This window comes from Embiotoca jacksoni, unplaced genomic scaffold, assembly GCF_022577435.1.
Source record: "Embiotoca jacksoni isolate LCO1_2020_lvr unplaced genomic scaffold, fEmbJac1.0.p SCAF_6, whole genome shotgun sequence".
NCBI classification, from domain to species: Eukaryota; Metazoa; Chordata; class Actinopteri; family Embiotocidae; genus Embiotoca; species Embiotoca jacksoni.
Genome location: NW_027185414.1, coordinates 9,670,476 through 9,693,715, shown reverse-complemented (window position 1 = coordinate 9,693,715; position 23,240 = coordinate 9,670,476). Strand labels below are relative to the sequence as shown.

General features: G+C 39.8%; 1 protein-coding gene across 2 annotated transcripts in view; it reads left to right on the top strand.

Moving 5' to 3' along the window:
- Positions 1-23,240, top strand: part of LOC138213083 (MAM domain-containing glycosylphosphatidylinositol anchor protein 1) — a 171,109-nt gene that overhangs the window by 110,468 nt on the left and 37,401 nt on the right. For both annotated transcript variants that reach the window (XM_069173935.1, XM_069173934.1), the window contains exons 7-9: positions 4,819-5,088; positions 8,040-8,369; positions 12,374-12,673. In XM_069173935.1, coding sequence (XP_069030036.1) covers positions 4,819-5,088; positions 8,040-8,369; positions 12,374-12,673 — 900 coding nt within the window. The remainder of the gene's footprint in view (positions 1-4,818; positions 5,089-8,039; positions 8,370-12,373; positions 12,674-23,240) is intronic.

Sequence of the window (23,240 nt, the reverse complement as noted above, 5' to 3'; positions counted from 1 at the left end):
CTGTCTAGATTCTGCTGGGTCGGTCTCACTGAGGATTAACTCTCCCTCAGGTTGATAAAGGTTTCCTCCTTCTTGTCCTCTCGAGCCTGTTTAAAAACCCATGTGTGGAGTATACTCCTCCACAATACTCAAATATGAATATTTAAATCATTAAGAATACAAAACAGCTGTTTTGTAAAAAAAAAAAAAAAAAAAAAAAAAATTATGGATTAGCTACTTTGCCCAAGGACACAATGGCACAAATACATTATGTTTTATACATGTACAATTTTTTTTTTTTTTTTTTTTTTTTTTTAAAGAACCACTTTCATATGATCAACATTTAATGGCTCTTCATTCAGTGCAGACAAATTTACAGGTCAGTTATAACTATATTACCCACCATATGTTAGGCAAAAAAATTGCATCAATTGCATCATAGGTTGTAGAGAAAGTTGCCTTTGTTGTTGAGGTAATATACAATTATTTTTGCATATAACCTCACTCTAAGTCCGCAGTCATAACTTGAGCAACAATTACATATCATTTTAAGCGATTTGATAATTGCCTAAAACAGAACAAAAGTTTTGATACTTTGAACTCTATTACATCCATCAATCATAAGGTTCTTAATTAATTATGCATACAATTGGTGGGAGTCTTATTACTTAAATAAGGATGTACAATCACATATTGCTCTGTAAAAAGAGTAATCACAAATGTTTTTGATTTTAAATTGAAAAGATTGAGAAGAATATTTGACATTCATACAAGTTACTTTTTTCCCCCTCTTTCACATGGACCTGCTTACAAAAATACACAAATCATCAACAACAACTGATCACCTTTCAACCACCTCTGACTAATAAAGTACTCAATCAATACCCAAAGAAAACATTTCTGTCAGAACCCACTGTGACAATGATGTGTGATTAAAAAAACAACAAGGTAAAAAAATAGATTACTATTGTATCAGAGGCATATTTTGAATGTTCAACCTAATGGGCTAACTGGGAAAGGCTGACTTAATTTCTGAAGCCGAATACTTTCCCTCTTTGTGACTATTTTTGGGTGGTAAGAATTTAAGAGCGCATGAAGGTGTTCAAAATTCTTAAGGGCCTTTTTTTTTTTTTTTTTTTTTTCTAAAATCCCGTATTGAGACTATTGCTAATGCAGAAAGAGGTGATTGGCCCAGATGACAGACGGCACATATTGTTGCAGATAATTATAACTCGGGTTACTGTGGATTTACCTGGTTCTGACTCTGGGGTTGGAACAAGCATTTAAACCTATTAGAGAGTGTAAGCCTCTTTCATCTTTCCTCATCCACAGAGTTGGAATGAATTCATATTGGCAAATGAATACTGTAGGTGTTTACTGCTATAGCTCCAGCTCTTTAGTGTGTGAGTGTGTGTGTGCGTGTGTGTGTGTGTGTGTGTGTTGTGTTTTCTTGAGTTTTTGTGCCAGAAGAAACACATTTTCAAAACAAAGAGCATCTATCAAGCAAATTAATTATTTTGCAGGATAAATGGGGAAAAGTGTAGCAAATTCACGAGCCAAGTTCCGTGTTTGCCTTCATTTCATCCCCATAATGACCCCAGAAACATTTTACCAGATTAATGTGTCATTATGCCTCTATTTACTAAACAAGATATAGAGCACCTGCTGTATTATTTTTTTTTTAAAAGCCTGTTCAAGAAAGATAAATATTGCAACCCCATGTGACCTGGCAGTTTGTGAAAGAATGTGCATTATTCAGAGCGAGGTTGAGAGAGCAAAATTTTAACATACAGTGACCTTGTTTTTTTTTTATTTTGTATGCTATAACTTGGCCAGACGCTTACTGGGAGACCCAGAGTTACTCAGATAAATTCACACCACAGACCTGTAACAGTACAACCACAGATTAGTAACTTGTGGTCAGTGAAGCAGCTCCAGTAGAGAAACTGGGACTTGACTGCTTTGCCCTAGGGTGTTTTTACTGTAGTTGATGAGAGAGGTGGAAACCTTTCTATTCTATAGCACTGACAAGATTTGTGTAGTCACTCCAGGGATTTAAACTGGTGACATTCTGGTCACAAGCTCATTTCTCTCAACGTTACCCTCTTGTCACCCCATTTACACCCTCTGGCAAGATATGCAAAAACATATTACAATAGGTGCAGATGAAATTGCCACCTACTGGAACTAGAGCATTTTGAATCCTGTAAAAGTTCTCAGGTTTACATTGAACTAAACAGTACAACTGTAAGAAAAAGGCATTTCACCATCATTAGACTGCAGGGGAAGCCACATGTGATATTCTATATAAAGCAGCATAATATTGGCCACATGGAAACCCTTGTTTTACAAAAGCTTTTTAACAACACATGCAAACTGCCTGAATTATCAAGGCAAGGTATGCTGCATGACTAAACAACCATTTAGTAGTTTCACATAAACCAAAACGTCCAGCAGATACCTGCAAGTTAACCACTTTTTTTTGTTTTAATGAGGTTTGTTAACGGCAACAAATTAATTTTGTTTGATTATTTTCATTGTGTGTTTGTGTGTGTGTGTATGTACGTACCATAGTTTCACTGTGACTTCGGGTGTATTTTGTTCCTCCCTCTCACCAAACCTCCTCTTAGATGATTAATATCCTTTTTTTCTTTTTGCCCTTTTCTCCTCTCTCGCTTCAGCCGTCTTTTATTCTCTCCTTCCCCTGAGTTGTTTGGTAATGTACAGTGTAGTATGTGTTCCCCTCGCTCCCACTGCTCTGCCCTTTTTTCATTTTTTCAAACTGCTGGGATCCAATCGATCTCTGTCTCTGGCAAAAGGATATCTTCTGTCCCTTTTCGCAGTTGCATTTTGGGTCATCCTGTACTTTTTCTGTAAGGTCACATGTGAAATGGACACAGTGGCTCAGAAATGACATTAGAGCAGGGGAACAGGGACACGAATTAGTGTGGCTTGAGAAAATGCTGGAAGTTCAAACACACATTAATGCACACTGGCTCACAGGCACACACACATACAATGAGAAACAAATTGCACATATTCACGTATATCTACACATTACATCATATCTACAGTCAGAACTAAATATTAAAGAGCTGCTCTGTGCTGGTGCTGATTTCGTAGAATGTTTTGCTGGGATTTACATAGTTACATTACATTACATTTCATTTAGCTGATGCTTTTATCCAAAGCGACTTACAATAAGTGCATTTCAACCATGAGGGTAAAACCCAGAACAACAGGAATCAAGGAAATACAATTTCTTCAAGAAAGCCAAACTACAAAGTGCTAAAAGTAAGTGCCATTTTAAGCGCTACAAAAGTTATCCTATTCAAGGTAAAGTCAGAAGATAGTGGAGATGTGATCCCCGTAGACAGCTGTAACTACCCCCCTGAAATATCCATCCAACTGGTTTGGAGAATATTTTAGTACATTACTGCTCAATACATATTTGTCTCTCTAAATTACATAGGTTTATAAAAAATATTACTTGTATTATATGGTATAAAGTATTGAGTGGTAAATCCATTAATATTACCTTGCTAGTAAAACACAATAGCAGAAACTGTGGTGTTTAAAGACTGGGATGCCAAACAACATATTTATAAAAACTGCTTCTGAGCCGCAGACCTTCATATGGAATGAGTTAGTGGAAAATTCTGGTAAGAGTATGTGTACATGCACACAGTTTCACGTGCATACACACACACAAACAGGTGTTAACATAATACTCCTCATTTAAAAATGAAAATAATATCATTACTTCAACGCAAAATCTACGAATTATCACAGAACCCTATTGAGAAATCTATATTTGCATCGTGATATGACAGGTGAAGACAGACAGTTAACATTAAGGGCCCTACTTTCGTACCTGCGCAAAGCTGGTTTGAATGCTGATCCAGGCTTATTTGGAATTTAATGCAGTGCAAGGGGCTTTTTTCAGCATTTTCGCGGCTCAACATGAACCCGCCGAGATGGGAGGAATGGCTTGGTGGGTGTGTCCATGAAGATGAGCATGTGCTGTGCAACTTTGATGCCATTTGTGAGGTGCAATCACGCTTGCATTTCTGCCAGCTCAGACCAGTTCAATGTGCAATGCAGCTGGTGCAGAGCTAATTTCGTGGGTTAGGGCCAACAGACCCAACTAATATGCATCATTTATGCACAAAAGGTTATGGATAGTTGCACACGACCACTTTTGCCATTTAATTAATTATTGGAAAGTAAATTATGCACACTCAAAGCTCCTGATGCAATTAATTTATTAACACTGCAACATCAGTGACGTTTTGAGTTTATTGCTCTTATCAGTGTTCCTAATAAATTAAGCGCATCTGGAGCTTTGACTGTGAGTAATTTACATTTACATCTGATTTACATCTTCAACATTGTTCCAGCACATGATTTCAGTTTATTGGATGAGTGTTCTTTCTCTACACCCCCAAAAACTCTCGACGCTCACAGCTGATACTGTTGAGTCTGCTACATCCTCTGCTGGGGTGAATATCTCAGTTGGTGATGGTACTGGGGAGCTGATTTGAAAGGCCACTTCACACTTTAGAATTATCTATGTACCGCTGCGCTACAGATGTGCTTGCGTTTGTGTTCACCAAATTTCCCAAAAAGTTGCCCACACCACATCTACTCCCAGCGCAAATAATTTAGACCAGCATTTTCCTAGAGTGAGGAAAATAGAGCTCTATTATTGTAAGTCTTCAACATCCGTGTGCTCCATTATCTGTAGCCACCAGCCCTTACAGGTGTAAGAAAACAATTCAGTTCTGTTCCATGCAGTGAGTTCCTCTTTTCTTTCTTCCCTGTGTCTCTTCCCCTCAGGTCCCCCAATGATCCGGCTGTCAGTCAACGACACAGTGGTGGTGGACCCTGGGCAGGATGTGCTCTTAACCTGTGAGGTGACTGCAGGTTTCCCCCTGCCCAATGTGACGTGGTCACGTTACTCTGACGAGCTTCCACTCAGTGCCCAAGTTAGAGGGCCAACGCTGATTTTGCGGGCTGTCACACCAGCAGATGCAGGCTTCTACAACTGCTCCGCTGTCAATAATGTGGGCAACCCTGCTCGCAAGAACCTCAACATCATTGTCAGGAGTAAGTAATGGATGTGTGTGTTTGTTCCCAAGGAAAAGATGGAGAGTAATAAGGTGATTTATTGGTGAGGGGGAGGTTTGGGTGCAGATTAGCCCTGATTTGTCCCTCTCATTATTTCTTTAGTCACCCTCAAAGATTACCAGATTTTCGGCAAAATAAACATTCGGCCTTCCAAAAACCCAGAACAGTTACACTGATTCTGAAAGTGTTTCCAGATTCCTTAAATACTCTTCTAACAGCATAAACCAAAAATTCAGAGCAGCACTATGAATTACATTATTTCCCAGTGAGGGCAATGTTTTAGTATCTTTTTAAAATAAATGTGCTACCAATATTGTTAGCATTAAATTCAAGGAAATTATAGGAAATAACATGAATGAAAATTATAAAATATTTGTGTGTTGTGGTGGCCAAAACCAAGATGTTTTGGGCCATTTCCTTTGGCTCTTTTTAAACTGGACAAATATGTATTTATTTTTTGTGCACCAGAATAATTTTTCGTCCAGATTGTCCATTACGATTAAGAAAATACCTTCAAAATCAGGGTAAATGGGAGAAAAACAACCACTGGGTCTTTGAAAAGTTGCCTAGTGTAATTATTTTCTGAAAAATAAATAGCTTAGCTCTGTATATCTCATATTATACATAATATAACACATGACAGGCACTCATTGTGAGTAAGCCCAAATTTTACATAATTCATCCAGTATCCATCAACATTTTCCTCATTCACTACTTTCAAAACTGGAAATTCCTGATGCATTTAGTTATGTTTAATAGCTGGCGAGACAGGAAACAATGGATCATAACCAAAAAAAAAAAAATTATTATTTTTTTTTTAACAATACCAACACACACACATACCTGACAATAATATATTAGTTTTCTTGAAAACATCAGATTAAACCGAGCATATGTTTCATTGCTAACACCTCAAGCTTTGCCAAGCTCAATCAAGTTGCTAAAATTATGAATTTGTTCACCTTCCTGAGAATGAAACGTGTTTGCTAGGTTCATTCTTTGACTGTGATTATATAGAGTATGATTATGCAGAGTTTGTGTGTGTGTTTGGTGTATGTCTCTGTGTGAAGGGGGTATTTTTGATCCATCATTACAAAAAGCTGATGTGAATCTTGTCAGAATAGGCGGGTTAAATATTGTTATTTTTGTCATTTCCCTGCCGTTAATACTGAAGCCTTCTATTCTCCCTCCCCTCCAGCTATTTTTAGCCCCTTTAATCATCTTTATTCACTCCAATTAGTTAGACTGGAGTGGAAGCAATTAGCGAAAGTCTCTTCTGTTAGTTAACACTGTAGAGAACGTATGCTGGATGGGTTTCTCCTGTTAGCTTAATGGGCCTGAACGCACTGTCACAGCAGCGCAGGTGGTAATACGCGGAAAGAGACACACACTCACAGTCCACAGCGATAGAAGTGTGCAGGTAGGCAGGAGACACACACAAACGCACACACAGGCCCGCACGCACACAATTCAGGTAAGGCTGCATTTTAACCATATGGTCACTGCCTCATAGCCATGGCTCCACCCAAGCATCCTGTTAACAAGCTGGAAAGGAGTTTAAATCAGGCTCTGCTCTCCTCGCCGCCTCTCTCTCCCTTTAGTGGGGAAACAGAGAGCTGTTTTGTATTCAACATGGAAATCTGTTGGGGAAACGCAGCCTTTGAAACTGAAAATTAAATGTGACAGTGTGAGAGTTACTCTTTGTCCTTGATTTTGTTTCCCCCCCCCTCCTTATCCCCCTGTTATTTTATTCTGAATCTGGTTCCTTTTGTTTCACCCTCCTTCACAATTTGCTTCTTCCTCTCTTTCACTTTCTTTTATTCTACAATTTCCTTTTTCCTTTGATTTCTTTTTGTCACACAACCCCCACTTTACGCCTCACAAATCTGTCGCACATCTACCATTCTATATTAGCGTTCTTTCTGCTCTTCCTTCATGTACGTCTTCCTTTTTAATTACTGTTTTAGTTTCTTATTCTCACTCACACTGTTGTATCAATTCTGTCTTTTTGATTTAATTTCTAAGTTTATTCTTATTCTCATTTTATTTGTGTATCTTTTTCTTAATCAATTACTCAATCAATCAATTCTTAATTTGAATCTACATTTATACCAAACAAACGTAAACTTTATTGGCCTGACATACAGTCATGTGAAAAAATATGTACATCCCATGGAAATTGTTTACTTTTTTGACATATTTGGACCAGCAAATCTTTGTACTTGGAGATGGTTAGTCACATGAAAAATATATACCAGCAGGCATTGATGTTTTTTCAAAATGAATCAAATTGAGCAACAAAGAAAAAGTTTGCTGGCTTCCACAACCTTTTATACAGTCACCTGCTATCTGGCCAATCTAGGACGGTCCAAGAATTAGTGACACTAATAATACATTTGAGAAAAAAAGGGCAGACATTGCCCATGATGTTAAGCATCACTTATACACAATTCTCACCAAGTTCACATTTTACCTGACATTACCACCACCTCAGCTGGGACTTTCTGGGAGGTTCAATGTGCAATGAAGCCACCAAAGTGATTGCCAGTATTTGTCTTTCATGCCAGCAAAACATAGGAAATTTGTGTATACTTCAACCAATGTTTGGCAAACGCAGGTATTTGTTCGTAATATCCTCATTATGTACAAATAAGAGCTCATCAACAGGTTACACAATCTCTTTTAAAGCTCAATAAACATGCATTTAGATTAAAAGCATTCATAAGTTTGTGAACTTGAACTGCAAGCTATTTACATAAGTGCTTTCCATCTCAAAAACAATATTAGTTACATAGTTACAGATTACAGAGACAATATGTAAATTTAAGAGCATACAAAATTCACACCAGCATGTATTCTTATTAATTAGACTGTGCCATATAGTTAATAATTTTGTCTCTTCTTTTTCACCTTGCCACCACCGCACACAGCAATGAGCAACCTGACCTTCCAGATTACACCAGACTCCAACAAGGACAGTGAGACCATCCAAATGGGTCGTGACCTCAAGCTGTCGTGCCATGTTGATGCCACACCACAGGACAAGGTCAACTACACCTGGTACAAGAACGGTGCTCCAGTCTTCAACTCCGATAGCCTGATTTTACTCCGCAGTGACCCAGACATGGCGCCCGGTACCAGCAGTTTGGAGATTGTGGACATGAAGTTCAGAGACTTGGCTACTTACAGTTGTGTAGCAAACTTCCCAGGGAGCAGGGTACCGGAGCTTCGTGTGGATGTCAACATCTCTCAGAACAGTGGTGAGACTTTACTTTCCTTTTTAATTTTTTTTTCAACATACTTTATGAGTGGAAATGCACAATATGACATACAAGAATCAAAGAACAAGTATTTCCTTTTTGTGTGTGTGTGTTAAACAGTTTACAATGGTAAAGAAGAAAAGGACAGGAAAGTAAAGCAAACAAAGATAAAAGAGCGTAACAAAAACAAACAAATTAAATCCAAACACCCACCCACAAACCCACCCACACATATGGCCTTCACATGCAATTACATAAAGTTTCTATAGTACGCTATTGTTATTGTAAAACTATAGTTAAGTTAAGTTACAGTTAATCAGACAGATAAGGGAGGGACAGAGGACCAGATAAATCAGTTACCAGACGTGTCTCATTCAGAGCAACACTGATAGATTGTGAAAATATGAAATTAAAGGTTGCCATTTCTTTTTGAAATGGTCATTACAGCCTCTAAATGCATATTACATTTTTTCAAGACTTAAGAAAAACATCACATTCTTAAACCAGGCAGACTGTGATGGTGAATTTGGAGATTTCCAAGCACAAAGTATTCTACGACGTGCCAGAAGAGTGATAAAGGCAATAATATCCCTCTATAGGATGGGTTTGTCTGGGATTCCAAAGATTCCCAGAATAGGCTACGTTGTACCTTGATCCCTAAAACTATAGTTAAAATATCAAAAACATAGCTCCAGAAATCTTCAAGTTTAGGACAAGCCCAAAATGTGTGTATGCATCTTGGGTTAGCTAGTCTGCCATTACTAAACTGCATCCTATGGACCACTTTAAAACTGAATAAGACCAAGTCTGGCACAAGACGTAGATGTGTTCACCCTATTCAGTGCACCTACCCACCAATTCTGTCAAGTTCATCTATAACTCACTTTCCCATTTAGTTTTAATTGCAGAAAAGGTATCAATTGTAGTTATAATCTGATTGTAAACTTTTAAAGATCAGTCCCTTCTGAGTTGGATGTGTATCCAGTAGGCTTTACCAAAGTGTTTTGCATGGGAGGTTAGGGTATGAAGGGAACTGTTTCACCACAAAGTGGCAGACCTGAAAGTATCTGAAGAGATTTGAACGGTCCAGGTCACATCTCTTACAAAGAGAGTCGAAGCTAGAGAAGTGACCACCATTATAAAGATCCCTGAAACACTTCAGTCCTCTTCTTTTCCACTGTGAGAAGGTTTTGTCCACTACAGAATGTGGGAATAAATAATTATATTACTAATCGGACCCAGAGAAGAAACTGTTATAAATTTTAAGTGAAGACGAAATTGAATCCAAATTCTAAGAGTAGAAAGGACAATCGGGTTAGAAGAGTGGCCGGACAGTTTTATCGGAAGAGATGCATATACCAATGCAGGAAGAGAAGATGAATAGCATGATTGAGCCTCCAAAATGCACCAATCAGTCTTAGGGGCATTAATCCAGAGTTATATTTTTTGAATGTTAGTTGCCCAATAATAGAAAATAAATTTAGGATGGGCCAGGCCAACTATGTCCCTTAGGCATTGGAGAAAGACCTTGCTCACTCGTGGCGACTTGGCTGCCCAGGTAAAGTTTAAAATAATATTGGTAAGCATCTAAACAAGTCATGAAATTTGGGGAATATATTCATTTTTATAGATTGCACCCTGCCAGATAGTGACAGAGGCAGGTTGCTCCATCTAAGAAGATAATTTTTCATATTTTCAACCAAAGGGGTAAAGTTGGCTGTATGAAGAGAGGCAAGACTACGGGTTATATTCACACCAAGGTACCTGAAACCTGAACTGGCTAAACAAAAAGGTACTGAAGACTGTTGAATTTGACCCGCCAAATCATTTATTGGGTACAGTTCACTCTTTTTGAAGTTTAATTTATATCCTGAACCAAATTCCATCCATCCAGAATCGATTTAGTTGTAGGGGAAGATGCCACTGGGTCATTCACATAGAAAAAAAGGTAATCTGTGTACAGTTACACAATGTTCTATCCCACCCCGCCGTACTTCCCGCAAAAGTGGAGTTGTTTTCAATGCAATGGATTGCAAAAAGCCAAGGGGAAAGTGGGCATCCTTGGCGTGTGCCTCTTGTTAAAGAGAAATATGGAGAACATAGTTAGTTGGTACTGACACATGCTTGCGGAGATGAATATAAAAGTCTAATCCAGGAGCCCAATACATCACCAAAACCGAATTTCTGCAGGACCGTGAATAGATACTCCAACTCAATCCCATCAAAAGCCTTGTCGTATCTAATGAGACAACTGCTTCCGGGACCAGTGTGGAGTGGGAAGTGTGAATTATATTGAGTAACGTGCTGATGTTGGAAAATGAATGACAATCTTCTATAAAACCAGTTTGGTCTTCAGAAATGATTAAAGGCATGATATTTTCAAATTGGCGAGCCAGTACATTTGCAATGATTTTCACATCTACATTAAGAAGTGAGATCGGCCGATAAGATCCACAATCAGAAGGGTCCTTATCCTTTTTTAGTAAAAGTGTGATGGTTACTTGTGAGAGAGTAGGTGGAAGAGTACCCTTTATCAGCGACTCCTGATGCATTCTAAGAAGAATTGGAGAAAGCTTGTCTTTAAATGTTTTTTAAAACTCTGCCGTAAAGCCATCAGACGCTGGAGTCTTGCCACTCTGCATAGTTGTAATTGCTGCTTGGACTTCTTCTAGTTCTATTGTCCGATTTAGTTCCGCGATTTTATCTGACTCAAGAGAGAGGAAGTCGAGGCCGTCTAAAAATGTTGTCACTAGTCCTTTAGTTGAGGTAGATTGTGAGGTATACAGTTTAGTGTGATATGCCTCAAAAACATTGTTCATTTCTTGCAGGCTTGTTTTCAAGTTGCCACGACCATCTTTAATTTCAGGGATCAGTCGTGAGGCTGTTTCCCGCTTCAGCTGATGTGCCAGCAGCTGACTGTTCTTGTCTCCATACTCGTATGACTGGCCGCGAGAATACAACAGGAGCTATTCAGCTTTTTTGGTTGATAATAAATTAAATTCTAATTACAGGTTCTCCCTTTTTTTTTTTGAGAAGTTCAGGTGACAGCGTGTAGCGTTATCAGAGTTACCCATCTTGACTTTAGTTGTAGCCGTAGCCGTCCTCTTTCCCGGTGGTGTGGTGGCTCGTTCCTCTTTCTTCGTCCGCAGTTTATGGTTCATTGTCTCTCAGACGTAAAGATGAAGCCGTACAGGCAAAAGTATCAAATGTTTTTTCAAATGAAATAATGTAAAAGTGCCGAAGTACGGGAGCCTCCCTAAGGCACGTCTACCGTCCTCTCATGCTAGCCGGGAGTCCTTCCTTTTTCATTTTTAATGTTCATGTCAGACTGAGACAAATTCCCATGAGCAGTTTGTAGGCATCTGTCATCTGTTAGCTACTCTGCTAAAAAGAAAAAAAATTCCTTTGATAAACCAATACATATTTCTGTATTATTTAGGTGCATTAACAAACTTTTTCTGAAATTGTAATGGCTTCAACTGTAAACACACAAGGTCAACTTTAATACAGTATCTATCCCTTTTCTCCTTTAAAAATTGGCAGAACTACAATTGATAAGTCTAAGAACAGGTTCAATAACATCAATGTTTACTGATTTGCTGTTATAAGGCTGTTTTTCTTATCTTATCAGTGATGGCAAAAATGTCAACTTTTCACTAAGTTTTTAAATTCTCAGTCTGTCCTGCTGATAAGGATAACGAGGCTGACTCCCTTTCAGAAAAGTGTTGTTAACTCTGGCTTTACAGTTTTGGAGCCATTACTGACTAAATTTGGGGGGTATTTTTCAGGTAGAAATGTTTTTAAATAGCCACGGGCTGAAAACTGTATTATTCTGACATTGTGTACTTTTCAATGCTTTTAAGTAGATTTTTCTGAAGCTACTGTTGTAATGAAAATGGTATGAACAAAATGAGAAATTGTTTGTTCCAGTTCTGTTGAAGAAAGACACTCCAACTTACACCTTTTTCTTGTCATGTCTTTTTCTACCCTTTCCTTCCCTCCAGTCTCTCCTCCAGTGCTGTCAGTCCCACCAGGAGGTCAGGTTGTAAGCGTTCGAGAGGGAGGCACCGCTGAGCTGGTGTGCTTGGTAGTAGATGGCAAACCACGACCACCAATTCTGTGGTCACGGACAGAAAAGGACCTGCTAATGCCATCGGGGATGTCCGTGACGGAAACGTCTGATGGCCGCTTGAGGATAAACAACGTCAGCCGGGACATGATGGGGGCGTACCGGTGCCAGACTGCTCCATACAACGGGCTTAACATCAAACGCAGGGAGGCACAGGTCCAACTCAACGTGCAGTGTAAGTGTGAATCAGATTATCTTCACCTAGGAACTCAACATATACTTTACAACAACATCCTTTAGTTCAAGCAGAAGGGAGGCATCACACATTGAGAGTACTTGTACCGCATCTTGCAGTGCAGTTTAGAATGAATAAGTCCAGACTGATTACAACTGCTTTCAAATGATGTTATTAACCCTCGTGTTGTCCTCAGGTCAAAATGACCCGCAGCTGTGTTCAACCAAGTTCTATTTTATTTCTATATTTTTATATTTTTTGGGATCATTAGTCATCATTCTTTAAAGAAACCCTCACAGCCTCCTTGTCACCAATGATCCCAAAAAATATGAAAATAAAATAGAACTTGGTTGAACACAGCTGCGGGTCATTTTGATCCAAGCACTACATAAGGGTTATACCAGTTCGTTGTAATGTTACCTTCACAAAGACTTTTAAAAGCCATAAAAAAAAGCCTTTCTTTGCTGCTATGGGTTGCTAGCCTATCAGAGTTTTATTAAAACACCACTTGTTTTTTGCCCCACCCTTAGTAATAGCACAATGTTCACCCTTTCCTCAAAAATAGGTAGAAAAGAAATGTATAGTAATGTAAAGTGCATAAAGAGGGACAATGAGAGGAAATGAGGACATACCTCTATGGCTTTCAGGCTGTTTTTTTTTTCAAAACCTCCCCCTTTACCTTTGTGAGCACTCCACCAGGGTCGATCATTATAAAACTCCCGGAGGATGGGCTGTGAGAAAGGAATAAGATCTGTCTTGCTAAAGTAATGCATAATTTCAATACCTTTTCCCTTCCCATGAGGTTACCTTTCAGCTACTTCGGCAATGCTTGAATTGTGGCATTCCTTAGGACTCACCAGGACTAAGGAATGCCACCTCGGACTATTAAACAACTGTATATGTTTAAAACTGAGGAAGCTTTTCTTTAAATGATCAACTATCGCAACAATATTTCATATCATTCATCCAATTGATTGAATTCAATTATAAAAATAATAATGAAGGATGTGCTCAATGTAAATGAAAAAAGCTGCATGAAATTTTCAAACATAATAAACTACACAAAATAATACTTGCCTATGAGTTGAGCAACTTGCGGACAATTGATGACGCCACAAGAATGTCAGTTGCTCTGGCACTTATCCAAGATGCTTCATCAGTTCTGCAATGAGAAATTTAAGGCCTGATGTTCACTAAAACTACTCATTAGTTTAATTGTGAAAAGATGGATCAACAATGTATTGGTCAAAGCTTCACTGGAGTGGTGTGTGTTGGATTTAATTCAGTAAATGAGGGCCCTCCCAGTGTGCCCTCTGTTCAAAGTCAAGTCTAGAACGTTTCCATTAATTAAGTGATGAACGGTACAAGATTCCAGAAAGTCAGGCAGATACAAATAACATTTAAATCAGGCAAAACTACATGACTCAAAATAACAGGAAAAATCAAAGGCCTGGGTCTGTTCTGATCAGTTCACTGAGAGATCAATTGGAGACATTCTCAGATTTTGGGCAATGGACTAAAACATTTTGTTAAATTAATGAAGAAATTGAACCTTTGGGCACTCAGATTATATTCTATACACTGATTCTAGTGGATGTTTGAGGTCAGTTTTGAGATACCACAGTCACTGCATTGAAACTGCATTTTTTTTTTGTTGCCAATCAAGAAAATGTTTTGAAGGAACTGGTTATTTTAGTCGATTCAGCAATTAATAGAGTAAAGTATACATTCCGTACAGAATGGGCTATTAAGAACAACTTTGGAAAAAATGCTTTTTCTCCTCTTAAAAGCAATTTCTGACATACAGTGGGTACGGAAAGTATTCAGACCCCTTTACATTTTTCACTCTTTGTTTCATTGCAGCCATTTGCTAAAATCAAAAAAGTTCATTTTATTTCTCATTAATGTACACTCAGCACCCCATCTTGACAGAAAAAAACAGAAATGTAGAAATTTGTGCAAATTTATTAAAAAAGAAAAACTGAAATATCACATGGTCATAAGTATGACCCTTTGACCCTTTGCTCAGTATTGAGTAGAAGCACCCTTTTGAGCTCATACAGCCATGAGTCTTCTTGGGAATGATGCAACAAGCTTTTCACACCTGGATTTGGGGATCCTCTGCCATTCTTCCTTGCAGATCCTCTCCAGTTCCGTCAGGTTGGATGGTGAACGTTGGTGGACAGACATTTTCAGGTCTCTCCAGAGATGCTCAATTGGGTTTAGGTCAGGGCTCTGGCTGGGCCAGTCAAGAATGGTCACAGAGTTGTTCCGAAGCCACTCCTTTGTTATTTTAGCTGTGTGCTTAGGGTCATTGTCTTGTTGGAAGGTGAACCTTCGGCCCAGTCTGAGGTCCAGAGCACTCTGGAAGAGGTTTTCTTCCAGGATATCTCTGTACTTGGCCGCATTCATCTTTCCTTCAATTGCAACCAGTCGTCCTGTCCCTGCAGCTGAAAAACACCCCCATAGCATGATGCTGCCACCACCGTGTTTCACTGTTGGGATTGTATTGGGCAGGTGATGAGCAGTGCCTGGTTTTCTCCACACATACCGCTTAGAATTAACGCCAAAAAGTTCAATCTTGGTCTCATCAGACCAGAGAATCTTATTTCTCATAGTCTGGGAGTCCTTCATGTGTTTTTTGGCAAACTCTATGCGGGCTTTCATATGTCTTGCACTGAGGAGAGGCTTCCGTTGGGCCACTCTGCCATAAAGCCCCGACTGGTGGAGGGCTGCAGTGATAGTTGACTTTGTGGAACTTTCTCCCATCTCTCTACTGCATCTCTGGAGCTCAGCCACAGTGATCTTTGGGTTCTTCTCCCACGATTGCTCAGTTTGGCTGGACGGCCAGGTCTAGGAAGAGTTCTGGTCGTCCCAAACTTCTTCCATTTAAGGATTATGGAGGCCACTGTGCTCTTAGGAACCTTGAGTGCTGCAGAAATTATTTTGTAACCTTGGCCAGATCTGTGCCTTGCCACAATTCTGTCTCTGAGCTCCTTGGACAGTTCCTTCGACCTCATGATTCTCATTTGCTCTGACATGCACTGTGAGCTGTAAGGTCTCATATAGACAGGTGTGTGTCTTTCCTAATCAAGTCCAATCAGTTTAATTAAACACAGCTGGACTCCAATGAAGGAGTAGAACCATCTCAAGGAGGATCAGAAGAAATGGACAGCATGTGAGTTAAATATGAGTGTCACAGCAAAGGGTCTGAATACTTATGACCATGTGATGTTTCAGTTTTTCTTTTTTAATAAATTTGCACAAATTTCTACATTTCTGTTTTTTTCTGTCAAGATGGGGTGCTGAGTGTACATTAATGAGAAATAAAATGAACTTTTTTGATTTTAGCAAATGGCTGCAATGAAACAGAGTGAAAAATTTAAAGGGGTCTGAATACTTTCCGTACCCACTGTACCTCATAAATATATGCCCAGATGAATGCCCTCTCCTCCACTCTCCTCTCCTCGTTTCCGCTTCCGGTTGCATGTGAGTGCGGGTGGTGGACATGTGAGTGGTGGATGTGAGAGTGGCGCAGAGTTTTGGATTGTACTTTCACTGCTTTGAGAATTTTCCTCTGTCTTTCGATCTGTCTATGCACATGATCAGGTAAGCTACAGAGCAGTTTATCTATCTGTTGAAGAACGTGTGATTAGTGGTTTTGTTTGGTGTGTTCGGGAGGGTGGGATCCTCTGAGACGCCAGCCCCATCAATCCGGCAAGGAATATGGGTAGTTCTACCAGATAAGAGCGTTTCAGTAGAGGAGGTCCTGCTGGCTGTCTGTAAAAAGGTGGGACACGACAAACTTTCCTTTGCATCAAGGATGAATAAAGCTGTGGTTGTGTTCGTGATAAGCGAGGCTTATGTCCACAACCTGATAGAGAATGGCGTGTTTATCAGAGACACGCTTATGCAGGTATCCCCACTCTCAGCTCCCTCTACGCGGATCATCGTGTTTGGTGGGGCCGTGGTTGGTCGCGGCCGGTCCCGTTGGTGGGGCCGCGGCCGGTGGTAGCGTGGCCGGCGCCGCTTTAGTTTCTGATAACAACAATGTCAACAATGACAAGGAGGATCAGGGTCAGTCTCACAACCGGCAGGCTTCTGTGGCTGCGGAAAACCTCTGTATCCTTGGTACCAAAGCACCACCACAGTCTGTAGAACTTTGTGAAGAGGCAGCTACAGGTTCTGCAGGTGGAGATCACACCGTAGCCTTTAATGAAGGATGGAGTGTCGAGGCAGTATCCAACAGCCAGCTATCTTGCGAAGGAGAGGACATGGAGTGAGACGGAATCAGATACTGCATCGATTAATGAAACGTGTACTAAAAGCACACAGATGTATTCCTTAGAGGAAATAAATGCATTTTTGGATGTAACTTACAAAAGATCTGCAAAAGTGAGTGAATAACATTACATTACATTTCATTTAGCTGACGCTTTTATCCAAAGCGACTTACAATAAGTGCATTTCAACCATGAGGGTACAAAACCCAGAACAACAAGAATCAAGAAAATACAATTTCTTCAAGAAAGCCAAACTACAAAGTGCTATCAGTAAGTGCCATTTTAATATTTGATATAATATTTAATATCTGAATATTTCAGTGACACTGATAAGTTCATACGATCTGTTGGGGTACTGCAGAGACAGATGGGTTTTGACCTTTTAGATGAACGAAAGCTGTTCTGTCTAAATGGCTGTCTGGAATGTTATCGGTTCTGACTTACATTGCTGTTTCATGCCAGCGGGCAGTACTCTCCCTGCTGCCCAGTAAAGTAGACCTGGCACTTTTTAAGAACTGGAGACCAGTGGCCCTCCTTTGTACTGACTGTAAGGTGCTTTCCAGAGCCTTATCCAACAGACTTAGAGACAACTTGGAAATAATTGTAAATTGAGACCAAACTTTTTGTATCCCGGATAGGACAATTATGGACAACATTTTTCTCATTTGTAATGTGCTTGACATATCTTAAATGCCATGATGTAGATGTTGGCATTGTTTCCCTGGATCAGGGGAAGGCTTTCGACAGAGTGGATCACTCTTATCTGTTTTCTGCACTCAGGGCTTTTGGGCTTGGTGATGTTTTTTTGACTTGGGTGGGTCTGTTGTACAGTGGTGCTGAATGTCTAGTTAAAATGGGAGCTGGGCTGAGTCCACCGATTCCTGTACAGCGAGGGATAAGACAGGGTTGATCTATATCAGGGCAACCATACAGCCTTGCTATTGAGCCTCTGTTGTGCAGGCTGAGAAGTTGGCTCAGTGGTCTGTCACTGCCTGGGTCCTCCAGTCTTTGTTGTCCCCTTGCTGTGTCTGCTTATGCTGATGCTGTAAACATCTTTATCATGGGCCAGGGAGATGTTTTTTGTCTGCAGGATACCTTGTCTCTTTCTGAGAGGTCTTCATCTGCACGGGTGAACTGGGCAAAATCATTTAATATAGAAGCACAGACGGAGTTAAAACAGTCAGTTAATTGGCACGGTTGGACGCAGGTGGACTAAAATAGCTAAAAAGTGCAGAGCATTTGGAGGCACTAAGCTCATTAAAAGTGCGAGTGCAGGAAGTGGGAAGTTGAACAGTATTAAAACGGTCTATTTCACAGGTAAAAACTACACACTTATGGTCCGAGACAGTCATAGCCATTAATTCCATAGTGGGAACACTTACGCCCAGTGTAAACACCAGGTCCAAGGTATGACCACAATTACGGTTAGGTTAGGTTAGGTTAGGTAGTTACTTTATTAATCCCCGAGGGGAAATTTTTTTCGCTACAGCAGCATACAGAAGCAATAAGATAATAATAGAACAATAGAAAAGCAATAAAATAGCAGTAAATAGCAGTAAAAAATATAAATATAAAATGCACAGTATATACAGTACAGTATATATATCTATATATATTATATACAAACAACCAAGAAACACAGTCAACAGTGTTATTGTTATGTGATGTATTTTGCCAGAGGTGAGTTATTGTAGTCTTATTGCAGTCGGCAGGAATGATCTCCTGTATCTGTCCTTGTGACAGCGGAGCTGGAGGAATCTTTTGGAGAAAGTGTTCCGCTGTCCCTGCAGCAGGTGGTGGAGAGGGTGGTCAGGATTATCCAATATGGATAATAGTTTGTTCAGCGTGGGTTTATGGGTTTGTCCATAGACATACTGTTCAAGGTTAAAAGATGCTGTTATATTTTAAAAATCTCTAGCATGATGTCGTCATCATCCATGGACACCTTCAGACAGAACGCCAACATCACAATGTATGAAATCTGTGTAAAAGTTCTGAACTTGCGCTCTCTGGCGTGGTTGAAGGAGTCGAGGTGGACTGAGTTCTTTGGCCCAGATGTTTCCCCGAAAGGCAGCTGGAGATGCCTGTACAAGCTGCCTGTTGAAAAGCGGACAGCAGACCACCAGTGGAGGGTTGTACATGGGGCAATAGCTACAAACAGATACAGTTTCTGCTGTCAGACTGAGACCCTGGAACACTTATTTGTTAGGTGTCCTCGGCTCTCAGCACTCAGAGTCTTGGAGATAACTTTTCTTTCAGTTTGTTCATATTTGGTCCAAAGTATTGCACAAAAAAGAAGGCTGTCCACACACTGGTGAGTGAACTTTTTATCCGGTTCTGCCAAGCTGACCAGCTGACTGACATGCAAGAATTGGGCTCAGGGTGCTGGTAGTGAGGATCCGGTGAAAGTTCTGGGGGGACTGTTGAAGGCCCGACTCAGGGTGGAACACTCCTACTATCAGACGGTGGACAATAGGCCTTCAGGGGCAGATGGACTATTGGGGGCATTTTATGCTCAGTGGGCTCTGGTGGAGAGCTGGTGGTGAATTTCGAAGCAGAGAAACATATTAATCATTGTGATTGATTGTTCATTTCTTCTTTGATGCTTTATTTTGGTTATTTTGTTTGTTTGTTTTTTTACTTAAAGATGTTCTTTCTTTTCCCATTTTTTGCTTTTCTGTTTTCCCTGCAATGGTGTAATAAAGGGACTTTGAAAACCTCTCCTCTCCTCTCCAAAAAGGATTTACAGGGCTTGCTAATGCAGGCGGGGTGGAAGGGCAACACTCAGTGAGCTCCACTGTCCGCACCGGACAGCTCTGATTAATGGACCAGGTGGCCACCCCACTATGGACAGAGAAAGAAACAGCGCGATGAGACAGATACATGAGCAGGACTGAGAGTGAGAGAAACGAGGTTAAGAGAGAGCTTGAAACAGGAAAGCAGTGATGATGGAGGGAGGAGGGTATGACGAGGTGCTAACAAAAAGAGAGAGACAAACTGAGAAATAGAGAAACAACATAAACAAAAACATATTTCTGTATTGCTAAAGCCAACAAAAGGATGGAAAAACGGATCTTTTTTTTCTGCTCCCCTTTTTAACGCCCTGGCCCCATTTAACTTAATTTTTTTTTTTTTTTATTGGCTTTGTTTTTTCCCTTTTATCACTGTTGATTGATGTGAGGGAAGGATGCCATCATTTTATATGGCAGATATAATTAAATGGATACGCAGATTCTCTGCACTCTTGCCTCTTCCTCTTTCGCCTTGTATCACTTCTTTACTTGGCCAGTGTTCGTTTTTCCCTCCTAGTGAGGTGGCTGTTCTTCCTCATTGCCATTCTCATCATCATCAATCAGCTAACTGCTGGCCATGAGAGAAGACCTCTCTCTGTCTTGTCATTCCCTTTCTGCATCCTGCATTCTCTCATTCGCTCCCCACCTCCCACACTCTATCACTGACTTCTCTCACTTTCACACCACATTTTCCCTATAATTTATCATCCTCATTGTCTTCCTCTTTTTCTCCCTCCCCTCATCCCACCTTACTCTCCACACACTCTGCCTCCCTCTCTCAGTTTCATGTAAATTGATTTTTTTTCTTTGTATACTGTAAATGTTTAGCTTGGTCAGTGTTGCATTCCCGGATGGAATCCATTTTGCATTCAATAAGACAGATAGCAATGGTGTGCTTACATGGATTATGGTCCTCTGACTATGAAACATTGAGGTGTGGTGCTGTGAGCCCCAAATGTGGAGCAAATAAATGCAAAAACAAAGCTCTGGAGAATTTAACAAATTTTGTTTGAAATAATCCAACAACTTGAAAAACCTATACTGCCTAAAACATGCTTTAATTGTGGAAATTAATAAATAAGGTCAGGAAAGGGATTGTATTAACTTGCCTACCAAATTCTTCTGGAGATGGAATGATTTATAAACTGCTTACAAACCAGCTCACATCTCACCTCCTCCTCTTTTCCTCCCTCCTCCCTACATCTATCACCATTGCTCCACAGTTTGTCTGTTTTTCTTTCCCCTTGTCACCTGTTTCCAAAGTCAGTCATCAGTATGTATGTGAGGGTCTATACGCAGGGTCAGGGTATGTGACCATACACTAATCAGTCCATAGGATTACAGTGTGACCTTTGACCACTCACACATCCTTCAGTTCTATCACACGCTGTGGCTGTAGGACATGCAGGGCTCCATGAGGTCAGGTAGACTTAACAATGACTGAACATACAGCAAAAGGACATTTTCGTAATAATAACAAGAAAGTGAGAAGCAGTTTGGACATCTTATCCACAAGCTGAGAGTCTTAACTAAAAACCAACAGGCAACATAGAAGCTGAGAAGTTAAATGCTGTGGTGGTTCCCAGTCTTTTTAGCATTCAGCTGCTCACTCATGTTGCTCTGACTGGAGTGCAAGCACAGAATGGTAAACTGAGTCCAAACAAGAACTTGGTTTGGCTGTGTATACCTGTCTGTAGCAAAATATACCAATAGAGATTACGAGCTTTGGTTACAGTGAGGATGAATGCTTCTTTATTAGCACTTCCGATTTCTAAAATGTGTATTAAGCACAGAAAGAAGTATCTTTCCATTGTTAGAATTTAATTAACTCCAACTGTGTGAAATGTGAAACCTGCTGTCTAGCACCTTCCCTGCAATTAAGGTCATTTCAAAAAGATTATTAATACAACTATTCAAATATAAAGAGTAAAGCAATTTGAGACTCGTCTGACCAAGATCGATTATAATAAGATCCTCAGCTGAAAGATTGTCAAGGCGTTGCCGAATCCTTAAAAACAAGAGAGAACATAACAGACAGATCTGACTGAATAGTTTTGTCTTTGACCAAAAATTCAAGAAAAGGTCAAATGCAATAAAAACATGTGAAAACATGATTATAATTAAATCATTGTAATCAAAAGCCAAGCTAAAAGGTAGACGTTAGGTTTATGTTGAAAGATATCAACACTAAATAGATTTCATACACACCTCCCTTCCGTCATCCAGAGATTTTGATGTTGCTCTCTGATTCGGGGGTCCTCTTCTGCTTGTTACTGTACATTATCCTTCTGTCTGTCTCCTCGCATCCTTAATGCAGCTCATTCTGTAGATTACAGGCATAACAGAGATGGGACTATAATTACACATCTGTGTCTGATAAACTTGATTCATAAAGGGCTCCAGTCATGCTGTCTCACCTCTGGGGGCCTTAACACCAGATCTCATCACCGTTAGTACAGCAGTACCACCATTAGCATCTCGTCTATTATCTACATGATTAGCCAGGGGTGAGCTAGCTGGCTGGTGATTTGTGGCAGAGTAATTTGGGTGTGTTGTGTCTTGGGTGACCCCAGGGCACCAGTAGCTAGTCAGTCATTAACCACAGAGCCGCACATCGCTACTGACAGTGTAATTATGACTGGTTAGAGTGGGTTAGCAGCAGGGATGGGATTGTGCCTTTTAATGCCTGATCCCTCATGACAATAACAGTTGTTCTGTCAGATGGTTTGTCAAAACTCCCAGTTTATAATGCTTTAAGGGAAATTAACACTGCAGACAAACAAAAAAACTGGAGCAAGAAAAAATGTGACATGATGTATGTGCATTACCATGATGGCCATTTGACATTGTCCATCATGTCTAAGGTCAATCCATAAAATATTTTTTTTCTCAAACTCATCTCCATCCTTCTCTTATGATAGATGTAGATTTTAGAATTGAAAACCAAATAGGGATAATGGGTTTTGCTGAATTACAACCAATGTATTTTGTACCATCACTGTATATGAGCATTTGAGAAAAGGTACATTGTGTACAATAAAAGTACATATTAAAAGATGTGTTCAGTACTAGTGGAGTACTGTCACAGCTGAGTAAAAATAGCAGTTATCCTTGCATGAAATGTATAAAATAGATACCATTATATAAAATGGTGATGCTAATATAATTTGTCTTGAATATAAATACAATGGAAAGCGCACACAATATGTAGAAATGACATATTGCTTTGATGGCTTCTAAAAAATGGACAGATGAAACTAAATAAAAGTTACAACATAATAATCTACATTTGTCAAAAAGAAATTGATAGTTTGGATTAATTAAGTACTAAAGGAAACTGTTTTGACATAATCAGTAATAGTGTGAATGCTTTTCATCATTGACTGATGTGAGGATTTTTTTTTTTAATGCATTTTTCTGTTAATGTTCATAGTTCATTAATCAAAACAATACAATAACTGCTTTGATGTGTTTGCTTGCAGGAAAGAATAC